Source organism: Wolffia australiana, chromosome 9 (assembly GCF_029677425.1).
Source record: "Wolffia australiana isolate 7733 chromosome 9, ASM2967742v1".
Lineage (NCBI taxonomy): Eukaryota > Viridiplantae > Streptophyta > Magnoliopsida > Alismatales > Araceae > Wolffia > Wolffia australiana.
Window position 1 is genome coordinate 175,895 of NC_135843.1, and position 25,351 is coordinate 201,245.

Below are 25,351 nucleotides of genomic sequence, written 5' to 3' on the forward strand. Positions count from 1 at the left end.
TCGTCGCCTTGCGAGTCGATTGGTTCATCAGTGGTCAACGCAGCATATGGCTGAAGATCTCGACCTTGTACAGTACAAATTTCTGGTGCTTCAGGGTTACGTATGATCCTCAGTCTGGACTGGACTACAAGGTTGAGAACATGTGCAATTCACGATACATGTCTATCCATAGTGAATTGTGGGTTTACAGTCTTCAACTGATCTACAATTGACGCCACCATGGTTCTGTTGTTAGACGCGTTGTCCGTCGTGATGGCATAAAGCTTCGACTCTATTCCATATTCATATGCAACCTCCACGACGAGCCTCACCAAATTGGTGCTGCAATGCGATCCCTTGATCCGCCGGATAGAAAGTAGCAGATCACAGAGCTTCCAATCGCCGTCAATCCAATGGGCGGTTACACCTAGAAGAGAGAGGTTATTTCTTGACGTCCACGCGTCCACTGTCAGAGAGACGCTATAAATGTCAGCAAACATCTCTATTAGTTTCCCTCAAACTTTTGTATACATGGTAGAAGCTGTAGCTTTGACCGCATCAGGACCAGGGACATCGCTAACCACCTTTGTCCCGTAGAACCATAATCTTTGGAACGACTTCTTCTTCACAAGTTGCCACGGAAGATCGTTGTCACAAATGAATCTGACGAACTCTTCCTTCGTACGCTCCTTGGTGATGCCGCGTAAGTAAAGCTTGGGGGACAGAAAGTCATAGTGGGTTAGCTTCCTCTAATTCGTCTGGACGCCCTTCAGTTCATCATGATACTTACGATCTTCTTTCTCTATATGTCTCCAGAACACATTCGTGCTCCTATCCTTATTCCTCCTGATGATGACCTTATGAGTGGGGTTCTGCGCTTGACAAAGCGTACACTGGTACTCGTCCAGGCCGAGTACAACAAATCGATCTAAAACTTTTGACCGCTTGCGTCTAACACTTCGAGATGACACATTCTCATCGACCTCTACCGCGTAGCACTCCGCAGACACTGACTGCGTAGCCCTAGCTGTTGACTTGGGAGTGGTAGCGGATGTGGACTCCATATCTATATCATAATTAATCACAATACATATTCGTTCATATGAATCACAAACATAGAAATTTTAACACGGTACTAAAGTGACACTGAAGTATGATTAAACAAATGGAGACTTTAATAGATGTGTACAACACTCAACATTCATAAGGATTACCGATGTGGAAAAATTATTCGGAGATGACTGTGGATATTAGTCTCAAAACTCGTACCGACGCAGTAATAATATATCGACAGACCTATAACAATTCATGCGGACTCAGAACCGGTAATCACATAGCACATGCACCGTGTATTAATACACAACTAGAAATCTGTCGTGTACAATTCGTGACCAGGTGAAATATACGTACCTCTTCGGGTCGCCGACAAAGTAAGCTGCAGAATAGAAGCTCTGAGGAAGACGTGTCCAAATTATATGAAGAACACATGAAATCAGCAAAATTAAACTTAGGTAGATAAGATAGATAGATAGAAAGATAGATACATAGACAGATAGATAGGTAGATAAGATAGATGGATAGATAGATACGTAGATAGGTAGATAGATTGATAGGTAGATAAGGTGGATAGATAGATAGATAAACAGAAAGGTAGATACATGGCAAGATATATAGGTAGATACGTAGATAGATAAGGTAGATAGGTAGATAAGATAGGAAGGTAGGTAGAGAAGGTAGACAGATTGATAGACACGTAGAGAGATAGATAAGATAGATAGATAGATAAGATAGATACATAGATAGATAGGTAGATAAGTTAGATAGATAGATAGATAAATAGGCAGATAGGTAGGTAGATAAGATAGGTAGATAGATAGATACGTAGATAGGTAGATAGAGAGATCGGTAGATAATATAGATAGGTACAAAGATTCGTAGATACAAGGATAGAAAGATAGGTAGACAGTATAAACAGATAGATAGATAGATAGATAGATAGATAGATAGATAGATAGATAGATACGTAGATAGACAGGTAGAGAAGATAGATAGATAGATAGATAGATAGATAGATAAACAGGTAGATAGATAGGTAGACTGGATAGATAGGTAGATACATAGATAGATAAGATAGATAGGTAGATAGATAAACAGATAGATAGACAGATAGACAAGATAGACAGATAGATACGTAGATAGGTAAGATAGACGGATAGGTAGATCACATAGATAGATTAAATGGTAGATAGATAGATAGATAAGATAGATACATAGACAGATAGATAGGTAAGATAGATAGACACGTAGATAGATAGATAGATATATACATAAGATAGATGGATAGATAGATACATAGATAGATAGATAGATTGATAGAAAGTTATTTCGAAAGTCATTCTATCCTTATATTTTCCCTCCACCAGCCCCCAAAAATGATACCCTAATTGGATTGATCGACAGTGAGTTAGATAGCTAAAAAGTGAGAAAGTTGGATCAACAGAGAGATAGGTAGATAGATAGATAGATAGATAGGTAGACATTGAGATAGATAGGCAGTGAGATAGAGAGGTGGACATTGAGATAGATAGATAGCCAGTGAGATAGATAGGTAGGTATTGAGGTAGATCGGTCGAGAATGAGATAGTCAGAACAAGAGTGAGATTGCGAGATAGACAACATACCTTGCTGGCGGTGGGACATCTTCCTAACGGTGAATCCCCACTATCTCGCGCACAGAGGGAGGAAGAGCAGCGGGACGCCACTGTCTTGCCGGCGGTGGGACACCACTATCGTTCGAACTGCGAAATGGGGCTGGCTCTTTCAAAATGAGGTTGTAACTTGTAAGTCACCTATTTTCGGGATACATTTTTCATCCGGGACGATAACGTCGGACGATTTTTCCAATGGACGGGACGAAAAATCATCCGGGAGATATTGGACGGGACGGTTTTTCACTCCCCAGATGAAAAACCGTCCCGTCCTTCGTCCTGGGGAAAATTATGGATGGCAGACTGGAAGGAATTCGTCCCATCCCGCCCATCGTCCCCGTCCGGGACGATCCGGATGTATAGCTAGCAGCCACCTGGCACGGACGGGATCAGACCCAATCCACAATACGCGGGCCTGTCCACGTTCAAAGGTGGGCGGGTGTCCCGCGTGACGCCATGTGGCGGGTGCCACCTAAGGGGGGCATCCCGCGGGGCCCGCGCCAGCTAGGCGAGCCGCCAACGTGGTTAGCGCGACGTAGGCGATCCCACCCGCGTGGCCAGAGCCAGCTAAGCTGGCATCCGGCTGGCCCGTGCCTTATAGGACTGAATCCTACATGGCGAGCGCCACCTAGGTGTCGTGCCAGCGTGGCGGGCACCAGCTAGGCGTCGCGCCAGCGTGGCGGGTGCCACCTCTGCGGTCACCCGCGTGGCATCCGCTAACGGGGTCCGCACTGGCTAGCTGGAAGATTCGAATGCAAGACCTCTCCCAAGAGTTTAGAAGCCCTTTACCAAATGGGACACTCTAGTTTTTGAAATGAGATATAGTTTGATTATATTTATTCCCTTAAAAATGGGATATTTATTTTATCTTAAAATAATTAGAAATAATTATTTTAGGCGTGAAATAAATTCTGAAAAAATCTGGACAATTATATTATTGATTTCTTGACACAAGAAAAATTTAAATGTTAAATTTTAATGTCAAATAAATCAAAATTGTAAATTGGAAATGTTGATTTCCCTTTATTTGAGTTGAATCATTTAAAAGTTAAATTATTTAATGTCAAATAAATTCCAGAAAAATCAGGAATAATATGTATTTGATTTTATTCATCAAAATAAATTAAAAGTTAATTTATTTGATGTGAATGAATTCCTTAACTCAGGGAATACATATATAATTGGAATATTTGAATGAAATAATTTAAGAGTTAAATTATTAAATTCAATAAAATTCCTATAGCCATTTTAAATTGTTTAAATGGTTATTTCTTGATTTATTTTTCATGAATGTCATGATTTTTAAATTTAGCAATGGTTTAATATGATTAAATATTGCTTTAATTTAATGTGATTAAATTTGGCTGTAATATTGCATTTATTTATTTGATTTGTTATTTGCAATATTATATTGTGGAATGGTGGATTGAATGAGTACCTAGAAACTCTAGGTGGACCTAATGTAGGATCCTTAGAACATGGTTGGCCAATATGGAGAGATATTGTGCTAAGAATTTTGATGGTCAAGATACATTCACGTCCTTACACCATACACGACGCATATGTATTATTCATATGTGCTAGATGAAGACGTGATATGAGATATTAGGTAAGTGCTCTTCATGATTAAAGAGACCAAACCTAAAATCCCTCAAATTAAAATCTGAGCCGCAACGCAAAAGTGACAAACTTAAGCGTGGTCCTCCGTCGTTATAGCCTTAGGATCCAAGTCGGTGGGGCATACTCCAGGCCTACTTCGGGAGGAGGAACTAAGAGCTAGTGTGTGACACGAGGTTGAGATAGAGGAACCATGTAGTTTGGTGGGGCATACTCCAGGATTGTGCGCAAATCTATTTTTGACAAGTAACGATGGTATTGCTCAGACCAAACTCAGTGGCTGGTGGGGCATACTCCAGGTCGCATGAGCGTTGGGGACCAAAAATATGATTGGATATTACAAAGAGTTGCAAGTCCCATGAGATGGGTGTTCAAAAATGTGTATTATGATTGGTGGGGCATAGTCCAGGTCGTATTACATGTGTTGAAATTATGATCCCCACTAGGAGGTAGTCGGTTTCTCCGCTTCCGTACACTTGAGGGTTATATGGATTGATAAATTTTACTGGGAGCCCTTATTGATGAATAGAATATCTGCTAAAACTTTATAGGTCTTTCATTGACCTAATCTCCGATAAATACTCGTCGTCAAGTAGCCCATTAGATTGCATGTATGATGCAACTCATTGACAAGTTCGATAATTATGATGTGCTCATGGACTTGATGAGAGTCTTCAAGTCTAAAATGTTAGTTTATGTCCTTACAAATAATGCCGATAATGGTGAAAGGATGTGAGTAAAACATTGAAATGAAGAGTTCACTATGACATGGTTCAATGTTAACGCACCGTCAATCAGCTGTTAGCTATTGAGGTAGCATGAACGAAGAACCTAAGGCCATTAACACTATAAGATAGTTATTTGGATATGCAATCCAAGAGTCAATACAAGGCTCGCATGGTCGAGGGATCTTCTGCATATGAGGATATGCTGAAGATGATTGAAATGACAAGAGACTGATCTGTTAGGAGAATGGTTCTCTGTTCAGTTTATTGTTGATCTCGTCATTCAATTCCTTCATGATTCGAACTTAACTTGCTTAAGAATGTCAAAGGAACCTTTAGAAGGTACCATCCCTAGACACCTTATCTGGTATGACCAATTGGAAGGTATTCCGTGTTCTTCAGAAGGACAAAGGAACAAAGCATGTTAAGGTGTCCTAATCACACAAGGATATAAGCAACAACAAATATTTACATTACGGTCTGAAAGGTCACTAGAAGAGTAACTATACACAGTAACTCGTTAAGATTGCTCAGAGCAAGTTCAAGCATATGGATGTTTTAATTGCTTAACTTGTGGAAGAAAGTTGAGAAAAATGAAACATAAATTTGAGGTTACAAAGTATCGTAAAGTTTACGATGATCACTATTTGAATAGTGAACCTCAATTTTCACTTTGGAGATATGGTGTCTTTGGAAGATAATCATGTTCCTACCATGAATAAGAACATCGCACTTGTTATGAACAGATTAAGATATTCCCTAACTATTGAGAACAATAGTTGTTCAATTTATTTGATTGCTTTAGCAATGATAGAAAGGGACTAATCATAGTGGATGATTCTTACCATTATCTCAAAGTGATGTTGCTCCTAACAAGAGAAAGAACTATGTGAAGGAAGCTCATCTTTATGAGCATATGTAATATTGTCAAAAGGTACAGAATGTAAGATGCATAGGATGCATAATTAGAGCATTTGATTTTGAATCATATGCTAGATGCTATTCGTACCTTTTGGATAAAGTACCCATGTCTTCAAACTTATGAAGTGAAGAACATGTCAATGATGTGTTGAAATTGATACATATGGATGTACATTTCTACATACCTGAAAGAGTATAAAAACTTTTTGATATGATCGAAGAGAATAATACTGAGTATAGAGTTCACATATTTCATGCATGAAGATGTAACATATCTCAACTCAGTCATCCACTTGTGAGATGAATGGTTCATCAAAGACATAGATTTACACTATGTTGGACAAGGTGGAGTCCATGACGAGCAACTTAATACTTCTAGTGAACCCACGTGTATATGCACACATTTCAATTGCATAAATGCTGAACCTGTTACCCATTTAATCTGTGAATTCTATTTCACAAGAGTTGTTGAAAGAGAATGAATCCCAAGTTTACAAATGGGAAGTCTAGCCCATAAGATGAGGCTTGACTCAGATATGATGGAGTTGAGGACTATAAAATATGGATTTTATGGATATCCAAATTGGAAATTTTGGATACTAATTTAACATCCTAGGAAACAAAAGTGTTTTGTTGACTAAGGATTGTCTTGTTGGAGGACACATATCTTCTACGAGAAGATAGTGGGAGCCAAGGTAGTCTCAGAAGGAATTCCCGATCCATAAATATCATAATATCATTGGATGAGGAGTTAGTCCTAAACTTGTTCAAAAGTATACCAAAGAGGTTCATATGTTTGGTAGAAGTGGATAAATAACTCGATCATAATGTTGGACATCGTGATTTTGAGTTAATACTCTACCTAAGAGATGATGATCTCTAACATATGAAAAGGCTATTCTAACATTTGGAATAAGCGATAACATATGGATTCTGGAATTTGGTCCACACGTCTCAACCAAGTTGTGAACTTGGTCGACACTCTAAAGGGTACTATACCCATTATGAGTAAATAATCTTTTGATAAAGATTAGGTGCTGATGGAAGGATTGAAATTGTTAAAAGCAAAATTTCATAGAGTAAGGGTTCACACTAGCTGCCATGATACAGTCCACCAGAATCATTCTCGCCATACATGCACACTATGATTGCGAATCAAGAAATGGATGAAGGTGTATATGATACAACCTAAAAATTATACATCCAAGTGTGCAAGCTGCCAGAATCCAATTATGGATTGAAGCAGACATTCTGAAGTTAGAATTTGAGTTTTGATAGAGTGATCAAATCTCATGTCTTCATTGAGAATGAAGAACCAGCCATGCAAGTATACATGATGACCAGTGGGAGCACAAGTATGATCATAATTATCATATTCTTTGTGTGGAGTACATTCTAATCATTGAGAATGATGTAGGAATGTTATACTCTATAACATAATGACTGTCAAATATCTTCTCCATAAAAAAGATTTTGGAGAAGTAACCTATGTATTGAGAATACCGATCTATAGAGATAGGTCAATAAGGTCACTACTCTCCAAATCCATAAACATAGACATCATCTCCAAAAGGAGTTTTGGGATGTGGAACACTAAGAGAGGTTCATTGTGTTATGATAATGAGATTAATCATGCACATCATTCTGTGTGAAATAACTAAAGCGGCTTAAACTCTAATAGTTATGAGCACTAAAACAATATGATATGTGTTTTGGATGTCTTGAGAAGACAAAAGGAAATATTGCGTTCATGGAGAAGATGCGTTGAAACTCAAGGGCAACATAAAATTGAGTTTTCAATGAGATTCAAATGATATAAAGTCTACATTTTAAGTTATGTTGTATGAAAGTATAACCTATTGGAAGGTTTCCAAGTAGGTCAACTTAAAACTTGACGACAAGAGTGGAGTACATCATTGTAGTTGATGTTTACACAAGGAGAAATAGTGATTGAAATGTTCATCACTAACCATGCATTTATATTTGATCATAAACCCTATTCTATTGTTGTGTAACACCAATGGTGCTATTGCACGAGTGAAATAGTCTAGGTCTCCAAGATTAATGTAAACAAAAAATCATATGTACTGCCTGCCACAAGCGGGAGGTTCGAGAAGGCCATGTGTAATTGGTTAGCCTAAGATGTATTAACTTGTTATTGCATGATCGTATAAGAATATTTTTCCACTAATCGTTCTCAGTCAATTTAATGTACACAAAATACATTCTTTATACTTCTACTTATGGGACTAGTATATCTCTCCTAGTTTTATCGAACATAAATGTGACATGTAGCACTGGCATGCAAAAGTGAAAAAATGACAGAAAACGAGCACGCTACTTAAAAAAATCTAATCTCACATTCTCTTTAAACTTTGAGCTTTGGAGGGTACTTGAGATCTGCTTCAAGCGATGACGTGACCTCTGAATCATCACTGAGGTGGCGTATCTTATAGAGTAATTCTTTGTTTTTCTCGCTGTTGGATATTCTTTTATTGGAGTAACTATCGGAAAATTCTTTTGTTTGTATGCAGATGCCAATCAGAACCCCACATGTACAAATAGTTTGAGAAAATCATCTTGGCCAACGAGTCTCTAATCATGGGATTCTAAACGGTCTTAGTTCGGGTGCATCAAGAAGTACACGAAGGCGATTGAGTGGTCAAGATGGGATCGTCCACCCTCGGTATAAGTGGTGACAGCTCAAGGAAGATGATGCGATGAAGTCCTTGGCCAAGGCAGTGAAATATCAGAGAAGAGTTCTCCGATGATTTCTGAATGCATCAGTACTAACTTGGATGATCGATTAGGGTTTGACAGTTGACCATACCCTAAGTCGTCTAAGGAGCGTCAAGTGGATGAGGGATTATACATACACGGTAACTGATGACGAACAGGTTCCATGAGTGCGTTGATACACACTCCGTTGTATCTTCTAGGACACGAGGTGTAGCTTGGCACCCCACGTGTCGGAGTCTCAACCTATCGATTGGGTGAAATCGATACGACGTTGATTAATCTATATGATGATATAGTTAATTAATTTGGATGGCCAATAAAGGTTATTGGGCCGCTGGAGTCGTTAACTAGACTGATACATGGGCCTAGAGGATCACACGCAAATGGTCTTTTGGATGTTGGAAGATATACTTAAGTTTTGGGGGTTTTTATGAAAAATACCCACTAAGTATAAACAGGGGAAGGCCTTGAACGAAATTCACCCAGGCCAGAATTGTTCAGGGGCCTTTCTCCTTCTTCTCCACTCTCCCCACACCCCCTCTCCATCACTGATGTGACCAGGACGACGTAACGACGCCAACGGAGAAAGAAAGAGTCTCGTCAACGAGAAGGAGGAGATCCGACGTGCCGAGGACCACGTGGATACGTGTAGAGGCTGCACACTTGAGCAGTTCGACTCGTCTCGCTCCGTGATCAAAGAAATCACGAATGAGATTCTTGCAAATGTACTTCGTTTAATGGTTTTTTGTCGATGTCGTTCGATTCGCAAAAGTCTTCCGCTACACATCATTTTGTTCTGTTCATCCAGATCTAGGCCTCTAGAACCCAACACCAACGAGCGATAGAGTGAGGGCGAGTGGTCACAATTTTATCATCGCAGTTGTGATGGAGATGGTGGCGGATACACGCTGACAAGCGACAGAGTTGGAGATGGTATGTGTGATAACAGAAACCTAGGCTATTAGTGATGATAACCTAGGAAAAAGGAGGAAACTGTGAGTTGAAAAAAGATTAAGATCACACTAATCTCATCGTCACGTGCCCAACAAGTCAATTCATTCTAAAAGTATAATAAATCATTTTTAGTATTAATGACATGCATTATGATCCCAATGAAAATAAGGACATAAAATAAATGTACATGTTACGAAAATTAGCATAATGTTTATGATTGTTCAGCGATGAAAATACTTAATTCCGCCACATTGTGTGACAATTGAAACAAAGTTGGAATTGCACGACACAAGGTTTTGCACAATGTGCTGTGAAACTTACCTGCTAGGTGTTTGATGTGAGGTCCAAATTCAAACCAGACTGCACATCAGAAAAAATTTGATCCCATGACTTGAGAATATATTTTGATAAATTCTTAAAATCGGGCCTACCTTAGTCCAAATTAGTAGGATTGCAACATGTGGAAATACATGAATAAACCTAGATAAATTCTTGAAACACTTTAAATAATGCAAACATATATATTAATTCTTAGAATATTTTAAAATATTATGACCTAGAAAATTATATTCTTTACGAATTTAATGTCATAAAAAATATTCTAACTTAAAAGTTAATTTATTTATGAATATGATGTCAGAAAATTCCAACTAAGCACTAAAAATTCTAGAAAAATAATTATTAGCTTGATAACTATTGAAGTGCAAATGAATATTGGATATTCATTTGATTTAACAGATAATCAACATGCCATTACACAACTTCAGAATGTGATATGTAATTATCTAAGAGTTCGGTCTGAAAGTAGTTTTCCATCTCCTATGCATAAATAGATCCATGTATCATGTAAAAATCAACTTAAAATTTTTCTTACATTGCTAGCTCGTGTGTAAGAGGGTGATTTAATGATGTATCAAGATTTCTTGGTGCAAATCATTATTCAAAGTTAGAAGGCCAAAGAGAAATGGGCGGGATCTCCTGTTATCGTGAATTTATTTTATCTTGGCAGAACATAAAGATCTAGAATGAGTTCATTGCACTTATGTAGTCATTTTCTTCTCAACACCAATCCATTTATTCACATCTACCTATCTACGTCCATCATGTGTGCTTCATATTACCTGTCATCTTCATCCACTGTGCCCATTAGTCTATTTTTATCAACATTTATATGCATCAATTATTATATGTATATATATATATATATTATCTCTTTCTCATCTCATCATATTTCATATGTTATGAAGTATCCTTCTCATCCCTTAATGACTCTTTAAAAGGCCTTAATTTCCTAGTATCCATTCCATGCGGAGAAGACGCTTGCTCATCACCGTTTAATAATTTTTTTGAGTTGAGGTTCTATAGATTTTACTGTAAATCAATTACTGACCAAAAGACACCCCATACTTGAGTTCATCAGTTTCTCTCTGAATGAGTCTTCTAACCTCTTTCACATCAACTATTGACCTTGAATTAGGTATTTCGGAAAGTCATCAAAGCAGAGCCCCCTTCTTTCCTGTACCCCAATTTTTTCACAACATTGATCCTCCGGTTCAAAAGTTGAGTTAATAACAAGCCAGGAATTAGAACTGGAGAATTCATAGCAGATAGAAGTCAATGAGATTGTTGGCTCATTAGAATCTCCACGGCTACCTCAAGATCTCCTTCGGCAGCATCAAGGGCAACCTCCACCTGCGTCTGAAATTTCAAAAAACAGGTATCACACATATTCTCATTCAGCATTGCCAAGAAGATGGCTAAAACATGTATGTTCCATATGCTAAATACTTCGCTATCATTTCCTACATATTACTATTATTAGTATGTCGCAACAGGGATGCAAAGATCGATAATATAACAACAAAAAGCATTCTAGTCACCTTTTCAAAACCCATGGACACGAGTTTCTTCACCTCCTCCGCATACCCATCCGAATCCTGTTACTCTCAAAAAAATACATTAAAGACATGCCCGAGAGGAAGCAGAATAAACCCGAAAATTACAGCTAGAGATAGACAAAAAGAACCTGAGTGCGCGGAGGAATTGTCACGGCTCCTTGGGTATTCACAGCTAAAGGCCTTCAAAATCACAAAAGAATGAAAAGTTTTCATGATTTCAGAGTTACAACGCAATAAAAAGAGAACTGACTGAGTCTAAATGATGGTGAAAGAAAAAAATACAAAGACTAAACCCATTAAGTGATTCGGTCTTTTAATTTGAATGTACAAATCAGAGCGTTCTTTTGCGAAAAGTTCATTTAGACATCAAAGACGATCGTGAAATTTACGATCACAAAGATAGCATAAGAGAATTAAATAATGAATGAATGAGTGAGCGAGGAGCATTTGACTGGTGAACACCTTGTATCATGAATTCTCTGAGCTACTGTTTCTGGAGGGGGCGTTCTGCCATTGTCATCTAAGAGTCTAGCCTGCAGGCTCAGATCAGGATCAAACGTAGGTGGCAGTGGGCCTCTCTCTGAACCCAGCGTCCTTCCTCTTCCGGGGAATCTTGACTCTTCTGAAACCTAAGAATTAATAGATGCCCTCTTAAGAGAAGTTCATCATTCAGAGTATCTCTCTCTCTATCAGAGAGAGATGTACTCAAAGAGGCGCCACATCAATGTTGACACACAGAACATCATAATAATAAGAAAATCAGAATTACAGAACCTGGGATGGCATTTGCCGCGTCAATACCCAAGAAGAAAGATTTCTCCAGACGTTTCCAGGGAGCAAAGTGCTGGATGAATATACCAACATGTTTAGTCTGTGGCAATGAAATTTGGAGAAAGTGCATGATAGAAACAGAAGTGAACTTTGAGGACATATGATACCTTGGGCTTGAACCGCTGCTAGAATAGGTAGGAAGTGAACCGTGAGAAGCTCCGCTTGACAGGATGAATCCTTGGAGCCGAACACAAGATGACTACAAGATGAAAGCTCATCATTCCCCGTGATTATTATCTCACGGAAAGATTGGATATAATACTTCTAAATATGATTTTCTTTTTAAAATAAGGTCTTAAAGGACAGAAGGGGCTGAAAACATGTCATACAACAAGACAGTGCTAAGCAAAGAGATGAAAAGAATAAACTAAAGATTTGGCAACGAGATGTATGATTTGTTATATCAAACGGTTTGAATTGATAATCACAAATAATTCTCAAGGTTCTTGCGTTCATGAAAGGTTGGATTTTATTCCCATCACGAAAACTAATTTAGCAAACACAAATAAATGTCCTATCATCCAAGAAAGTTGATATATTTTGCAAATCATAGAGAAATAAATATAATATTTTGTCTTCAAGATTTGTGATAAAATATGGAGAAAGCCCATCTACAGTATCTGAAAAAAGGTTTACATGATACAAAAGATTGGAATACAAAAATAACGAAGCTCACCAGTACGGAGGAGCTTTCAATAGCAGAATAAAAGGACGGCCCAGGCGTTACATACTGGAAAAATCCGTACATATCTGCAAGAATGATAATAATGGTGAATAGTATTAATTGCCACAAAACGTAACGATTTGATTCAAACAAGAATTGAAGGTCATTTAAACGGATAACGTACAGGCAAATCCAGATAATATGCCGCATAAATGTCCCAGTAACGAAACATTTGAGGCTAGAAACTGAAATAGTATCAGCAGAATCCACGGATACCTGAAAGTTTTGAAACAACTTTTTATAACAGGGACTTCGTAAAAGGGTAAGCATCGAGAGAGTAATAAGGGGTCATTTTTTTACCATTTTGTAGGCACATTGAAGAGACCGAAGACACTGTAAGAAAGGACCTTGCGTTACTTAAGGCAAGAATAAAAAATAACTTCCAAACCAAATAATTTAAAGTGATAAATATTTGACCAGGCTACAAGGAAAGATTAGGTAATGGACCATCTGTGAGCCATAAACATGAAATTTCACCACCATATGATGGAGATCGGTCAATTATCCGAATTAAGATTGCCCGATTCAGACTCTAACGAATCACTATTCTGTTAATAGAACGCCGAATACGGGATTTGTGATAGTGCGGTTCAGCCAACAGTTTTAGTTATTTGTGTATTTTGTACAATTATGATAGACTTGAGATGATTACGGGTTCCGCATAAACTTTCTGGAAGTTTACTTGAGTATGTCCATCGAATGACCGAGGGGAAAGAAGAATTGGTTTTCCGAGCGAGTCAACAGCATAAATGAATAACAGCTAAGTATTCAGTCCATTTATCACTCCCTGGTGATAAAATATAAGGGAAGTAGAGCAAAAAAGATTAAAAACTAATTTTCAGACTAGAAGAAAACACTAACCTCCGAGACCGGATTCCACTCAAACTTCCTTCAATGACGATCAAGGAGAAGAGGACGCCAGAAAATCCAATAGCACATTCATTTAGGAGGTACGGAAAAGGATGAACAGGGTTTTTAGCAATAGTAAACGCAATAATCAGATGCAGAAGGCCATTGCTAGTTGCGAGCAACCATATGAGATACACCAATCGGACTGATCCGATGATCCTCTCCAGCTCCGTACCAAGGGGTACCAAAGCCAACATATTGAAAAGAACGTGAAGAAGCGACCCATGGAAAAGATCGGCCGTATATATTCTGTACACTGGAAAAGAAAATTGTGTCAGGGAGGAAATTTAACTAGGAACATGGTTTTATATACTCAGGCGAATGATGACATAGAATGAACTCTGTCGATGCTGTTACTCCAACTGCGTGCCAGTGCCCAAGTTTTGGCTACAAAATTAAAATATAACTACATAACATGGTTTAATAGTCTCACGTGAATGATGAATTGCAAGGAAATCTGTTGATACTGTGACGCCAAATGTGTGTCATAGCCCAAGTCATGGGTACAAAATCACGATGCGAGCAATAAATTTGGTCGCTTGGGAGCCTCTGAAATCAAACGACCAAGTACAGTACAAAATAAGACACTTCAAAATTTTGTAGTAATCTTTTGTATTAGAAAAAGCATAAATCCAGAGTTTCAGAAAAAGCACGGGCCCCAAATTTCAGAAATGATCATAGACCCGGAAGTTACACCATGGAAGTACAAGTAGCAAACCAGGCAAAATTCTCTGAAAAATTCTGGGAGTTGAGAATTACACCTTGGAAGTGCGATACCACGTCGACAGGCAAGAAGCAGACTTCACGGAAAGAATCGTAGCCAACCAGCAAACACACCAAGTATATGAATGAGCACAGCACCAGCACAGCAGATGTCACGAACGTGATCCCACCCCACCATTGTCCGAACCTCGTCTGGAGCCCCGCCTGCACGCCCCCCAAATCAAAGTCATAAACCCCCACCCAAAAAAAAAAAACCAAAAATTCGCAATCGCAAAAATTACAACAATTGCAAGAATTGCAGAGAATGTTCGATCTCGCACCTCGGAAACGATGTTCGATCGCATTCTCTTCGTCCCTCCCGTCGCTCTCTCCTCCGCCCCTCCTTTCACTCGCCCGCAGTTGACAAACACTTCGCTATAAATTTTCCTAATTTCCTCTTTGTCTCCCGCCGACGCGCGGCGCACACGAGTTGTTAAACCACTAGGCCCGGCCCATATACGCCTGAAAAGGCCCATAATGCAAAGCCCAAAATCATCTAATGCAGGCAATGTAATTGCACGCATATTCTCACTATCATACTTCCCCATTAGCTATAAGGGCTGTCAAAGATTTGGGATAAATGTTGTGGGTATCCCAAATAAGACACTTTTAACGAATGAATTATTTATTCATTGATTATTAATGATTGTAAAAATATTTAAATAGTGGACAAAAATATTGAACGTCAGCATTCTAAAATACACCTTAAAGAATGGAGAGTCTCAGCATGCGCATCTTCCTCTGTGGGTTCCCCCCCCTTCCCGACATCATTTTAAAAATCCTGTCACTGGATGGAAATAATAGGAAAATACAAATCTACCCTCAAAATTTCAGGTTGATCTGACGGTTGGATAGGGAGATATTAAGGTTTAATTTTCCTAGTCTTAGGTTCAATTTATTTAATTATATTTGAGTGCAATAATAACATATGATATTGGTGGGGTTGAAAGACAGATGACAAATCCCAGTTATAGTCTGATGGGATGGGACTGGACAGCCGTCCGTTCAGTCGTCCTTTCAGTGGACTTGTTATCGTCTCAATTGTCACATCCATATTTTGTCATCGCCACCGTTCCTTCATCAGTCCTGTTCAGTCAATCACAGGCAATGAAAAGAGGAACTGATGATGAAATCTGGATGATGACATATTCTAGAGAAAACATAAATATGCTCCCCATTCTCCCTCTACCCCCTCTCTTTTCTAAATGACGTCAGCTACACTAGCATCACCATCCCATCAGTGTTGCATTGTCTTTGCCTGAGATACCCACCAGGGGTTGTTTCTTTCCCTCACAATATCTCCCTCAAACTCTCTCGCTATCTTTTCCTCTCATTCTCTTCCTATCTACCCAAGAACCCATTGGCTGTTGCTGGTGTCACTTCTTGTGCTGCGCCACCACAGCCATAGATATCCACTTGATCACTTGACTACCTCTCTTGTTCCCTCTCCCTGTATCCAAATTATCCCTCCCTCCTCTCTCTACACGCTATTACATTCTTATTCCCTCATCTGTTATCTCGCATCATATGTCGGGTCATTTACTTACATCAATCATTAGTCTTCTCAGACATATGGTTGATGACTAATGATCAAAATGACTTTGTCTTGTCATCCATCCACTAGTGATGAAGTATAGTTGATGGATTGGGACAAAGTGGACGATGGCCTGTCATCCATCTTCCGATCCTAGTTATTGGCATCATATGACATATAATTACATTAGATACCAACCCCAACAGCAATGTAAACAGGGGACAAAGAGGTCAGCTTGCAGCATGCCTCTTGATAGTGTTTATCAACTACGGATAGGAAAGGACACTGTCTGACCAAAGGTTAGTTACATCGAACCAAACTGGATTGTTGTTCAGCATTCTTAGGGCTGACCCAACATTTTGGTATGGGTCCAGGTCCAGTTCGAGGTGTAAAAGCGGGAGCGTAAAGCTAAGCCTACGATCAGAGCTGTCACTAAACTAAAAAGTTAGGTCACTATTCTAAGATAAGCTACCAACAAAAATAGCAAGCTTGAACCAGAAGTGGTTAACAGTGATTTGCATCACCTTTAGCGGTGAAATACAAGCAAAAGAAAGCATGGTTCCATAAATCTTCTCTGCAGCATGAATAGCGCATGGTGACCCATCATATGAAATGACACTAGGCATTTTATTAGGACATTGCATAATGATTAGAATACTGAGTCGCATCTCTTCAGTATGAATACAATATAGATTATAGCGATCTCCTCTGGTACCTACTAGTACATCAGGATTCAATTGGTCATGAACATCACACGGTGCTGCTCTTTCACTCTCTTACTCTCTCCCTCTCTTTTCTCTCCATCTCTCATTCTCTTCATCTTTCCCTCTCGTTCTCTCTCCCTCTTTCTCTCTCACCCTCTCTCACATGCTTCCTCTCTCCCCCTCGTTCTTGCTCCCTCTCTCTCCCCCTTGTTCTCTCTCCCTCCCTCACTCTTCCCCTTGTTCTTTCTCCCTCTCTCTCTCATCCTCTCTCCCGCTCGTTCTCTCCCCTCCCCCCCTCTCGCCATCTAGCCCTCTCTCCTCTCCTGCTGGTTCTCTAACCCACTCTCTCTCGCCCTCTCTCCCTCTCTCCAACTCTCTCTCACCCTCTCTCTAGCTCTCACTCTCTTCCTCTATCCCTCTCTCGCACCGTCTCTCCTTCTCTCACTATCTACCTCTATCCCTCTCTCACCCCGTCTCTCCTGCTTTCACTCTCTTCCTCTATCCCTCTCTCTCATCGTCTCTCATGCTCTCAATCTCTACCTCTATCCCTCTCTCACTGTCTCTCCCACTCTCACTCTCTACCTCTTGTTGGAGGCAAGCCCAAGCTTTCACAATTTCCCAAAGGTGTTGATTACGGAGAAAATGGATGTCGATCGAGAGAGGAAGACAGAAGTGAAAAAATAACTTTTCAACTTGTAATTTCAAAGGAACGATGTACATATTTATTGGCCAGATGAAAAGAGAGAAAATGTAACTCCTAACAGTGGTTACTTCCCACGTAGCTTACAATGGACGGTGGAAAAGAAATAGAAGAAAAAGTAATGGAGGAGAGGGATAGTGGCAAAAGTAACTGCCTTATGAAGTGGGCTTAGTCTCATCAATCTCCCCTCTAAGTCCAGTTCTCTTACCATCTTCATGGATGCCCAGATCTTGACAAAGTTTGACAAAACAAATTCTTCCCAAAGCCTTAGTGAGAATATCTACAAGCTGATCATTTGTAGCCACACAATCCACTTCAATTTTCTTTTCTTCAAGACACGATCGTATGAAATGGTACTTTGTATCAATATGCTTTGACTGATTGCGAAGTACAAGATTCTTTGACAAAGAGATGGCTGATTTGTTGTCTATTAAGAGCTTTATGGGAAAAATTGTTTCTGTCGTTAGTTCTTCAATGAGTCTTGCTAACCAAATCCCCTGACAAGCTGTAGCAGTGGCGGCTACAAATTCAGCTTCACATGAAGATAAGGCCACTATTTTTTTTTTTGTGAAGTCCAAGCTATCGAGCCTGATCCGAGGAAAAACAATACTCCAGTCGTGTTCTTTCGATCAATAGGATCTCTGGCATGATCGCTGTCACAATATCCCAGAGAGAGACTTCTTCCTTCTTTCTATAGATTAATCTCAGATTCATAGTCCCTTTGACATATCTGAGGATCCTTTTAACTGCCACCATGTGTTCTGATGTAGGATTCTCCATATGCCTACTGAGGTAGACAACATAAAACATAAGATCATGTCGTGTGTGAGTCGAGTACCTTAGACTCCCAATTATGCTTCTGAAAAACTGTAAGATCAGCTAGAGGAGTTGCATCTTTATGGTTGAATTTGAAACGTGCTTCAAGAGGTATAGAGATTGAGTTACAATCACTTATTCCACTTTGTTGCAGTAGCTTTAGAGCATAAATCTTCTGAATTATTCTGATGTGATCCTTTTAATGATCAACTTCAATACTCGAATAAGAAGTCAGCAATCCAAGATCACTCACTTCAAAGTAGCTTTCTGTTTGAGTCTTGAATTTCTGAATACGCTAGACACTTATCCTGTGACTATGATATCATCCACATAAACTCCAATGATTAGTCGAGAAATCTGAGATACCTTGAAATAAACAGCGTGCTCCAAGGAGCTTGTGATGAAACTAATAGTATTTAAACATTTATCAAGCTTTGTGTACCAGGCACCTAGGGCTTACTTCAACCTATAAAGGGCCTTCTTCAATTTTAGGACTTAATGTTCTTTGTCCCTCTTGATGAAACCTTCATGCTGCTTTACATATAAAACCTCTTCTATGTCACCATTTAGAAAAGCTGATTTCACATCTAAATGATGAATTTCCCATCCTCCATGAGCTACAATTGCAAATAAAACTCTTATAGTTTCCATTCTAGCTATCGGAGAAAATACCAATTCATTGTCGATTCCCTGTTTCTGCACATAACCCTTGGCCACCAGTCTAGCCTTGTGACGAGTTATTGCTCCTTCTGAATTTGTTTTTACCTTGTAGACCCATTTGAGACCAATAGGCTTGCATTATTTTGGTGGTAAGACAAGGCTCCATGTATCATTTCTTCCAATAGCATCAATCTCCTCTTTCATGGCATTTTTCCAAACTTCATGCTTTGTTGCTTCTGAATATGAAGTGGGTTCTTCATACATCAAGTGATATTCTTCAGTATCCACATAAATTTGACTTATATCTTTGTACCTTGCATTAGTGTGTTCTTCATAGGCTGCGTGTTGAGTGTTTTCATGATTCGAGATTTCATCTTCATGCTCACATGATTCTTGACTTGAATTTTGCTGGTCAACCTCTTCTTCTGCATAAGGAGGTTGAGGAAAATTTTGAATGCATAGAGTACCTTGAAGTTGAGATGAGCTCCAATCCCAGTGGTTGTTTTCTTCAAAAATTACATCCCTACTGATGTGCACTTTGCTGGTCTTCGGATCATAGCATTTGTATCCTTTTGTACCAACTTCATAACCTATGAAAATCATAGGTTTGCTCCTATATTGAAGCTTTGATAGTCTTTTTCCAAGTTCCTTCACATGAATTGGAGAGCCAAAAACTCTAAGATGAGAAACATTTGGCTTGAGACTAGTCCAGACTTCATACGGAGTTCTTCCTTCCAAGTTTCTTGTACGTGATCAATTCAAGATGTATACACTAGTGTTGACAGCTTCTCCCCATAATTCATGTGGTAAATTATTCTCTTTCATCATGCATCTCACCATATTTATAACTGTCCTGTTTCTTCTTTCAACAACTCCATTTTTCTGAGGGCGAGTATGAGCTGTTAAATGCCTCTTTATGCCATGCTTGGAACAATAAGAGGAGAATTCTGAGGAATTGAACTCTCCCCCTTGATCAGGGCGAAAAATTCCCAATCTTACTCATTTTTCAGCTTCAGCCATTGTCTTGAACTTTAGAAAAGCCTGGAACACCTCACTCTTTTGCTTCAACACAGCAACCCACATTAGTCATAAGTAATCATCCACTAGAATGAGAAAATACTTGTTTCCTCAATAAGTAGTGGGTGAGATAGGGCCACATATATCTCGATGGATGAGCTCGAGTACTCTGCTTGCTCTAAATGTTGAAGAGTGGGAAATGAACTCCTATGTTGCTTGTTGGCAACACATTCTTGACATAGATTGTTTGGTGGAACAAGAGATGGAATTCCCCGTACTAACACATTAGAAGAGAGCTTCTTCAGAGATTGAAAATTCAAGTGACCATACCTTCTATGCCACATCCACCCTTGTTCTTGATTTCCTTTTGATATAAAGCACTTCTCCTCAATGGACAGTTTAAGAGGATATAGCCTTCTAACCGTCTTCTTCACTATCGCCAAGAGTCTTCGATCTTTGTCATAAATGATAAGCGAGCCCAATTCCAATACCATTATGCATCCAAGATCATCTAGCTGACCTACACTTAGAATGTTTGACTTGAGCTTAGGTACATAAAGTACATTGCTCAATTTCAGTCTTCCTCCGCCTTGACCATTGACAAGAATGCTCCCCTTGCCTTCAATTTTAATGCTTGAGTTGTCTCCAAATCTAACTTTTCCTTGATGTGATACGATATCACAAAACAGCTTGCGCCTCCCAGTCATATGATTTGTAGCTCCAATGTCAACGTACCACACCCTTCCTCTTTTTCTTTTGTCTCTTCTTGAAGCAGTAGTTGGCTTTCTTCTTGCGTAATCATCATGAGGAGTGTCATTGATAGTTGATCCTCTGCTTCAGAAAATTTTGCCTTCTTTTCTCTTGGTTCTAATGGAAATATACGTGGCCGACAAGCCAATCACACATTCCACATCTCGTTCCATGTTCATTAATAGAACATATTCATTATAGTGCACGTGTGATGCGTATAATGAAGTCCATGAATACATGATCGGACTTAGTGAATTATGATGAGATCGTAATATGGAGATCACTAGTCTTTAAGCATATGTTCTAAACATTCCTATTCAAAGGATACGCGAGAAGGACATCAAAGTATCCAGATAGAATAGCACTATCTAGCCTCACTCATATGATGAGTATGGCCGGTCCCATAGCCATTAGTGTGGCGACACTAAGGATAGATAGTGGGTGCTCTTTAGTGAAAAGAGTTCACTAAATTGATCCGTACGAATCCCTGGATGGTATTATACCGAACTGTCAATCAGGTTGATTGACGTCACGGATGTGTAAGTGGTCTTTAGACCTAAGACACCCAAGACGTCTTGTGGACGGACGGTTGTACTTTGGCTATGGCCAACGAGTCTCTAATCATGGGATTCTAAACGGTCTTAGTTCGGGTGCATCAAGAAGTACACGAAGGCGATTGAGTGGTCAAGATGGGATCGTCCACCCTCGGTATAAGTGGTGACAGCTCAAGGAAGATGATGCGATGAAGTCCTTGGCCAAGGCAGTGAAATATCAGAGAAGAGTTCTCCGATGATTTCTGAATGCATCAGTACTAACTTGGATGATCGATTAGGGTTTGACAGTTGACCATACCCTAAGTCGTCTAAGGAGCGTCAAGTGGATGAGGGATTATACATACACGGTAACTGATGACGAACAGGTTCCATGAGTGCGTTGATACACACTCCGTTGTATCTTCTAGGACACGAGGTGTAGCTTGGCACCCCACGTGTCGGAGTCTCAACCTATCGATTGGGTGAAATCGATACGACGTTGATTAATCTATATGATGATATAGTTAATTAATTTGGATGGCCAATAAAGGTTATTGGGCCGCTGGAGTCGTTAACTAGACTGATACATGGGCCTAGAGGATCACACGCAAATGGTCTTTTGGATGTTGGAAGATATACTTAAGTTTTGGGGGTTTTTATGAAAAATACCCACTAAGTATAAACAGGGGAAGGCCTTGAACGAAATTCACCCAGGCCAGAATTGTTCAGGGGCCTTTCTCCTTCTTCTCCACTCTCCCCACACCCCCTCTCCATCCCTGATGTGACCAGGACGACGTAACGACGCCAACGGAGAAAGAAAGAGTCTCGTCAACGAGAAGGAGGAGATCCGACGTGCCGAGGACCACGTGGATACGTGTAGAGGCTGCACACTTGAGCAGTTCGACTCGTCTCGCTCCGTGATCAAAGAAATCACGAATGAGATTCGTGCAAATGTACTTCGTTTAATGGTTTTTTGTCGATGTCGTTCGATTCGCAAAAGTCTTCCGCTACACATCATTTTGTTCTGTTCATCCAGATCTAGGCCTCTAGAACCCAACAGGTTCTCTGTAGCATTTCGAGGCATAATGCCCAAACTTTTCACAATTAAAGCATTGTACCTTGGATTTGTGGCGAGACTTCTCATCTCCAGCTCCCCTTCCTCCAGAGCTTCTACCTCTTCTATGGCCATGGCCACGGCCACGACCACGACCTCGGCCTCTACCACGAAACCCGTCTCCTTTGGGTTTTTCAATGCTACGAGATAGAAGAGCTCGCTCTTCCTTCTTTGACTAGCAATCCTGAAGTTTCTCTTCATAAATCTTCAAAGATCCTACCGCTTCTTCAAGTGACATCGAGTCAATATTGCCAAATTTTTCTAGAGTAGAAGGAATGGGATCAAACTTCTTTGTAGCAGCACGAAGAAGCTTTGACACAATGACTCCTTCGTCAACTTGTTCTCCAAGATTCCTCATTTGAGTGACGACTCGTGACGATTCGTGACAGTTTTCCAGAGAAATCGGTCATCGGTTCTTCATCACCCATGACCAGCATCTCAAATTCATGCTTGAGAGCTTGAAGTCTGGATTTCTTGAGCCGAGAAGCGCCGATGTTCATCGACTTGAGAATCTCCCATGTCTCCTTTGCTGCTTTCGTAATGTCAAGCTGAGTTTGAATGTCTTCGCTCAAAGCTCCAATCATCACAGAAAAGGCTTGCTGGTCCTCCTTCCTCACCACATTTTCTCCATCGATAGCTTCCCACAAATTATAAGCCTCCAAGTGCAACTGCATAGGCATTGCCCACAATGCATTATTTGTCTTTGACAAGACTGGGAACGTACCAAGGTACCCAGCATCTCTGGGTCCCTTTGTAGCTCCAACAAGGATGAGATCCTTCTCGCCTTCAGCAGCAGCAGAGGCAACATCTCCACGTCACGACATCTTCCCTCAGAACCTGGAGCTCTGATACCAAATGTTGGAGGCAAGCCCAAGCTTTCATACCTTCCTAAAGGTGTTGATTATGGAGAAAATGGATGTCGATCGAGAGAGGAAGACAGAAGTGAAAAAATAACTTTTCAACTTGTAATTTCAGAGGAACGACGTACATATTTATAGGCCAGATGAAAAGAGAGAAAATGTAACTGCTAACAATGGTTACTTCCCACGTAGCTTACAATGGACGGTGGAAAAGAAATAGAAGAAAAAGTCGTGGAGGAGAGGGATAGTGGCAGAATTAACTGCCTTACGAAGTGGGCTTATACACCTCTATCCCTCTCTCGCACTGTCTCTCCCGCTCTCACTCTCTACCTCTATCCCTCTCACCCACTCTTTCTCTCTCTCACCTTCTCTCCGGATCTCACTCTCCTCTCTCCCTCTCTCTCACACCCTCTCTCCAGATCTCACTCTCTTCTCTCCCTCTCTCTCACACCCTCTCTCCAGATCTTACACTCCTCTCTCCCTCTCTCTCACACACTCTCCCCAGATCTCACTCTCCACTCTCCCTCTCTCTCACACCCTCTCTACAGATCTCACTCTCCTCTCTCCCTCTCTCCCTCTCTCACCTGCTCTCACTCTCCTCCTTTCTCCATTTCTCGCGTGCTCTGTCTCTCTCACTCTTGTCTCTCTCTCTCTCGCTCTCACTCTCCCCCTCTCTCCCTCTTGTTTTCTCCCTCACTCACCCTCTCTTTTGCTCTCCCTCTCTCCATCTGGCCTGCTCCCTCTTCCTCTCTCCCTCTCATAGTCCCTCCATAAGGCACTCTCTCCCTCTCTTTTTCCTCTATCGCTCTCCCTATTTCATCTCTCTTCCTCTCTCCCTCTTTCCTTCTCACTCTCTCCCTCTCTCCCTCTCTCCCTCTCCCCCTCTCCCCCTCTCGTATTCTCTCCATCTTGCAATACCCCAGTATCGCTCTCTTCCTCTCTCATCCTCACACTATTTCACTCTCTAATTTTATTCCTCTCTCTTTATCTCTCCCTCTTGCTCTCTCATTATCAAACAATACTTTGGCACCGGAGGCGACATTAAGATAAAGTCTAGTTAGATGCAGCGAGACGACCAAGTCAACTGGACATTGATTTTCACATTGACTAGTCAACATGACCAACCGAGACTGGACCTGACCGAGACCAGATCTGAAAAAACCAGACGGAGACCGGACTGTATTCTTCCCTAGGTGTGGAAGCCAAGTGGTGCCAAAGGGGCAGTTTTGAGTTGGGAATTTCAGACCCAACTTGTCTTTTTTTAGTCAACAGGGCCAGCAGGGAGATCAGCTTGTCGCATTTTTCTTTTTTTTTTAAGAAATGACACGTATGCTTTATATTTACCTGTTAAGACATCCCTGCTTTAAATAGCCCACAAGACTCAACATTTTTTATAAGAGACAACTCATTGGCCACCAATTGATGGGCGAAATTCCGTACAATTATCTGCAAAGAGACAGCCTTGATTTGAATGACACTTAAGTACTATTTTAATCACAATGTTTTGGGATTAGAGCAGATTAAAGATTATTGACCAATAATCATCAGACTAATAGAATAAACAATTATTTAAACAACATTTTCTGAATAATCATTATTTTGTGTTTAATGCCCTTAATCAAGAGTATTTTTCGTAGACATGATAAATAAATGAATCATTAATTTTCTAAAAGTATTTACAACATCCAAGACCAACATCTCATGTCCACATCAGTAAAGGTGTCCAGAGAGATCCGATATGGCATCTGTATCTGTTCCAATACAATCCGATATCGGATATCATTAAAGACAATCAGATATCAGTCCATAAGCGACCCTTTTTAAATCATGAAATTGAAAATTATCTCTCTCTTTCCTTGATCCGAATGTGATCATGGAAAATACGGTCTACATTGG

The 25,351-nt window shown here is 40.1% G+C and overlaps 1 protein-coding gene across 1 annotated transcript; it reads right to left on the minus strand.

The window, feature by feature from the left end:
- Nucleotides 1-11,123: 11,123 nt before the first annotated feature.
- Nucleotides 11,124-15,157, minus strand: RBL15 (RHOMBOID-like protein 15). Its single transcript, XM_078581276.1, has 12 exons — nucleotides 15,049-15,157; nucleotides 14,767-14,932; nucleotides 13,958-14,261; nucleotides 13,397-13,429; nucleotides 13,221-13,312; nucleotides 13,049-13,122; nucleotides 12,480-12,571; nucleotides 12,316-12,385; nucleotides 12,004-12,170; nucleotides 11,670-11,721; nucleotides 11,524-11,580; nucleotides 11,124-11,341 (listed from the first exon to the last, which is right to left on the minus strand). The coding sequence occupies exons 1-12, from the start codon at nucleotides 15,070-15,072 to the stop codon at nucleotides 11,258-11,260; spliced, it is 1,215 nt and encodes a 404-aa protein (XP_078437402.1). The 5' UTR covers nucleotides 15,073-15,157; the 3' UTR covers nucleotides 11,124-11,257.
- Nucleotides 15,158-25,351: the final 10,194 nt, after the last annotated feature.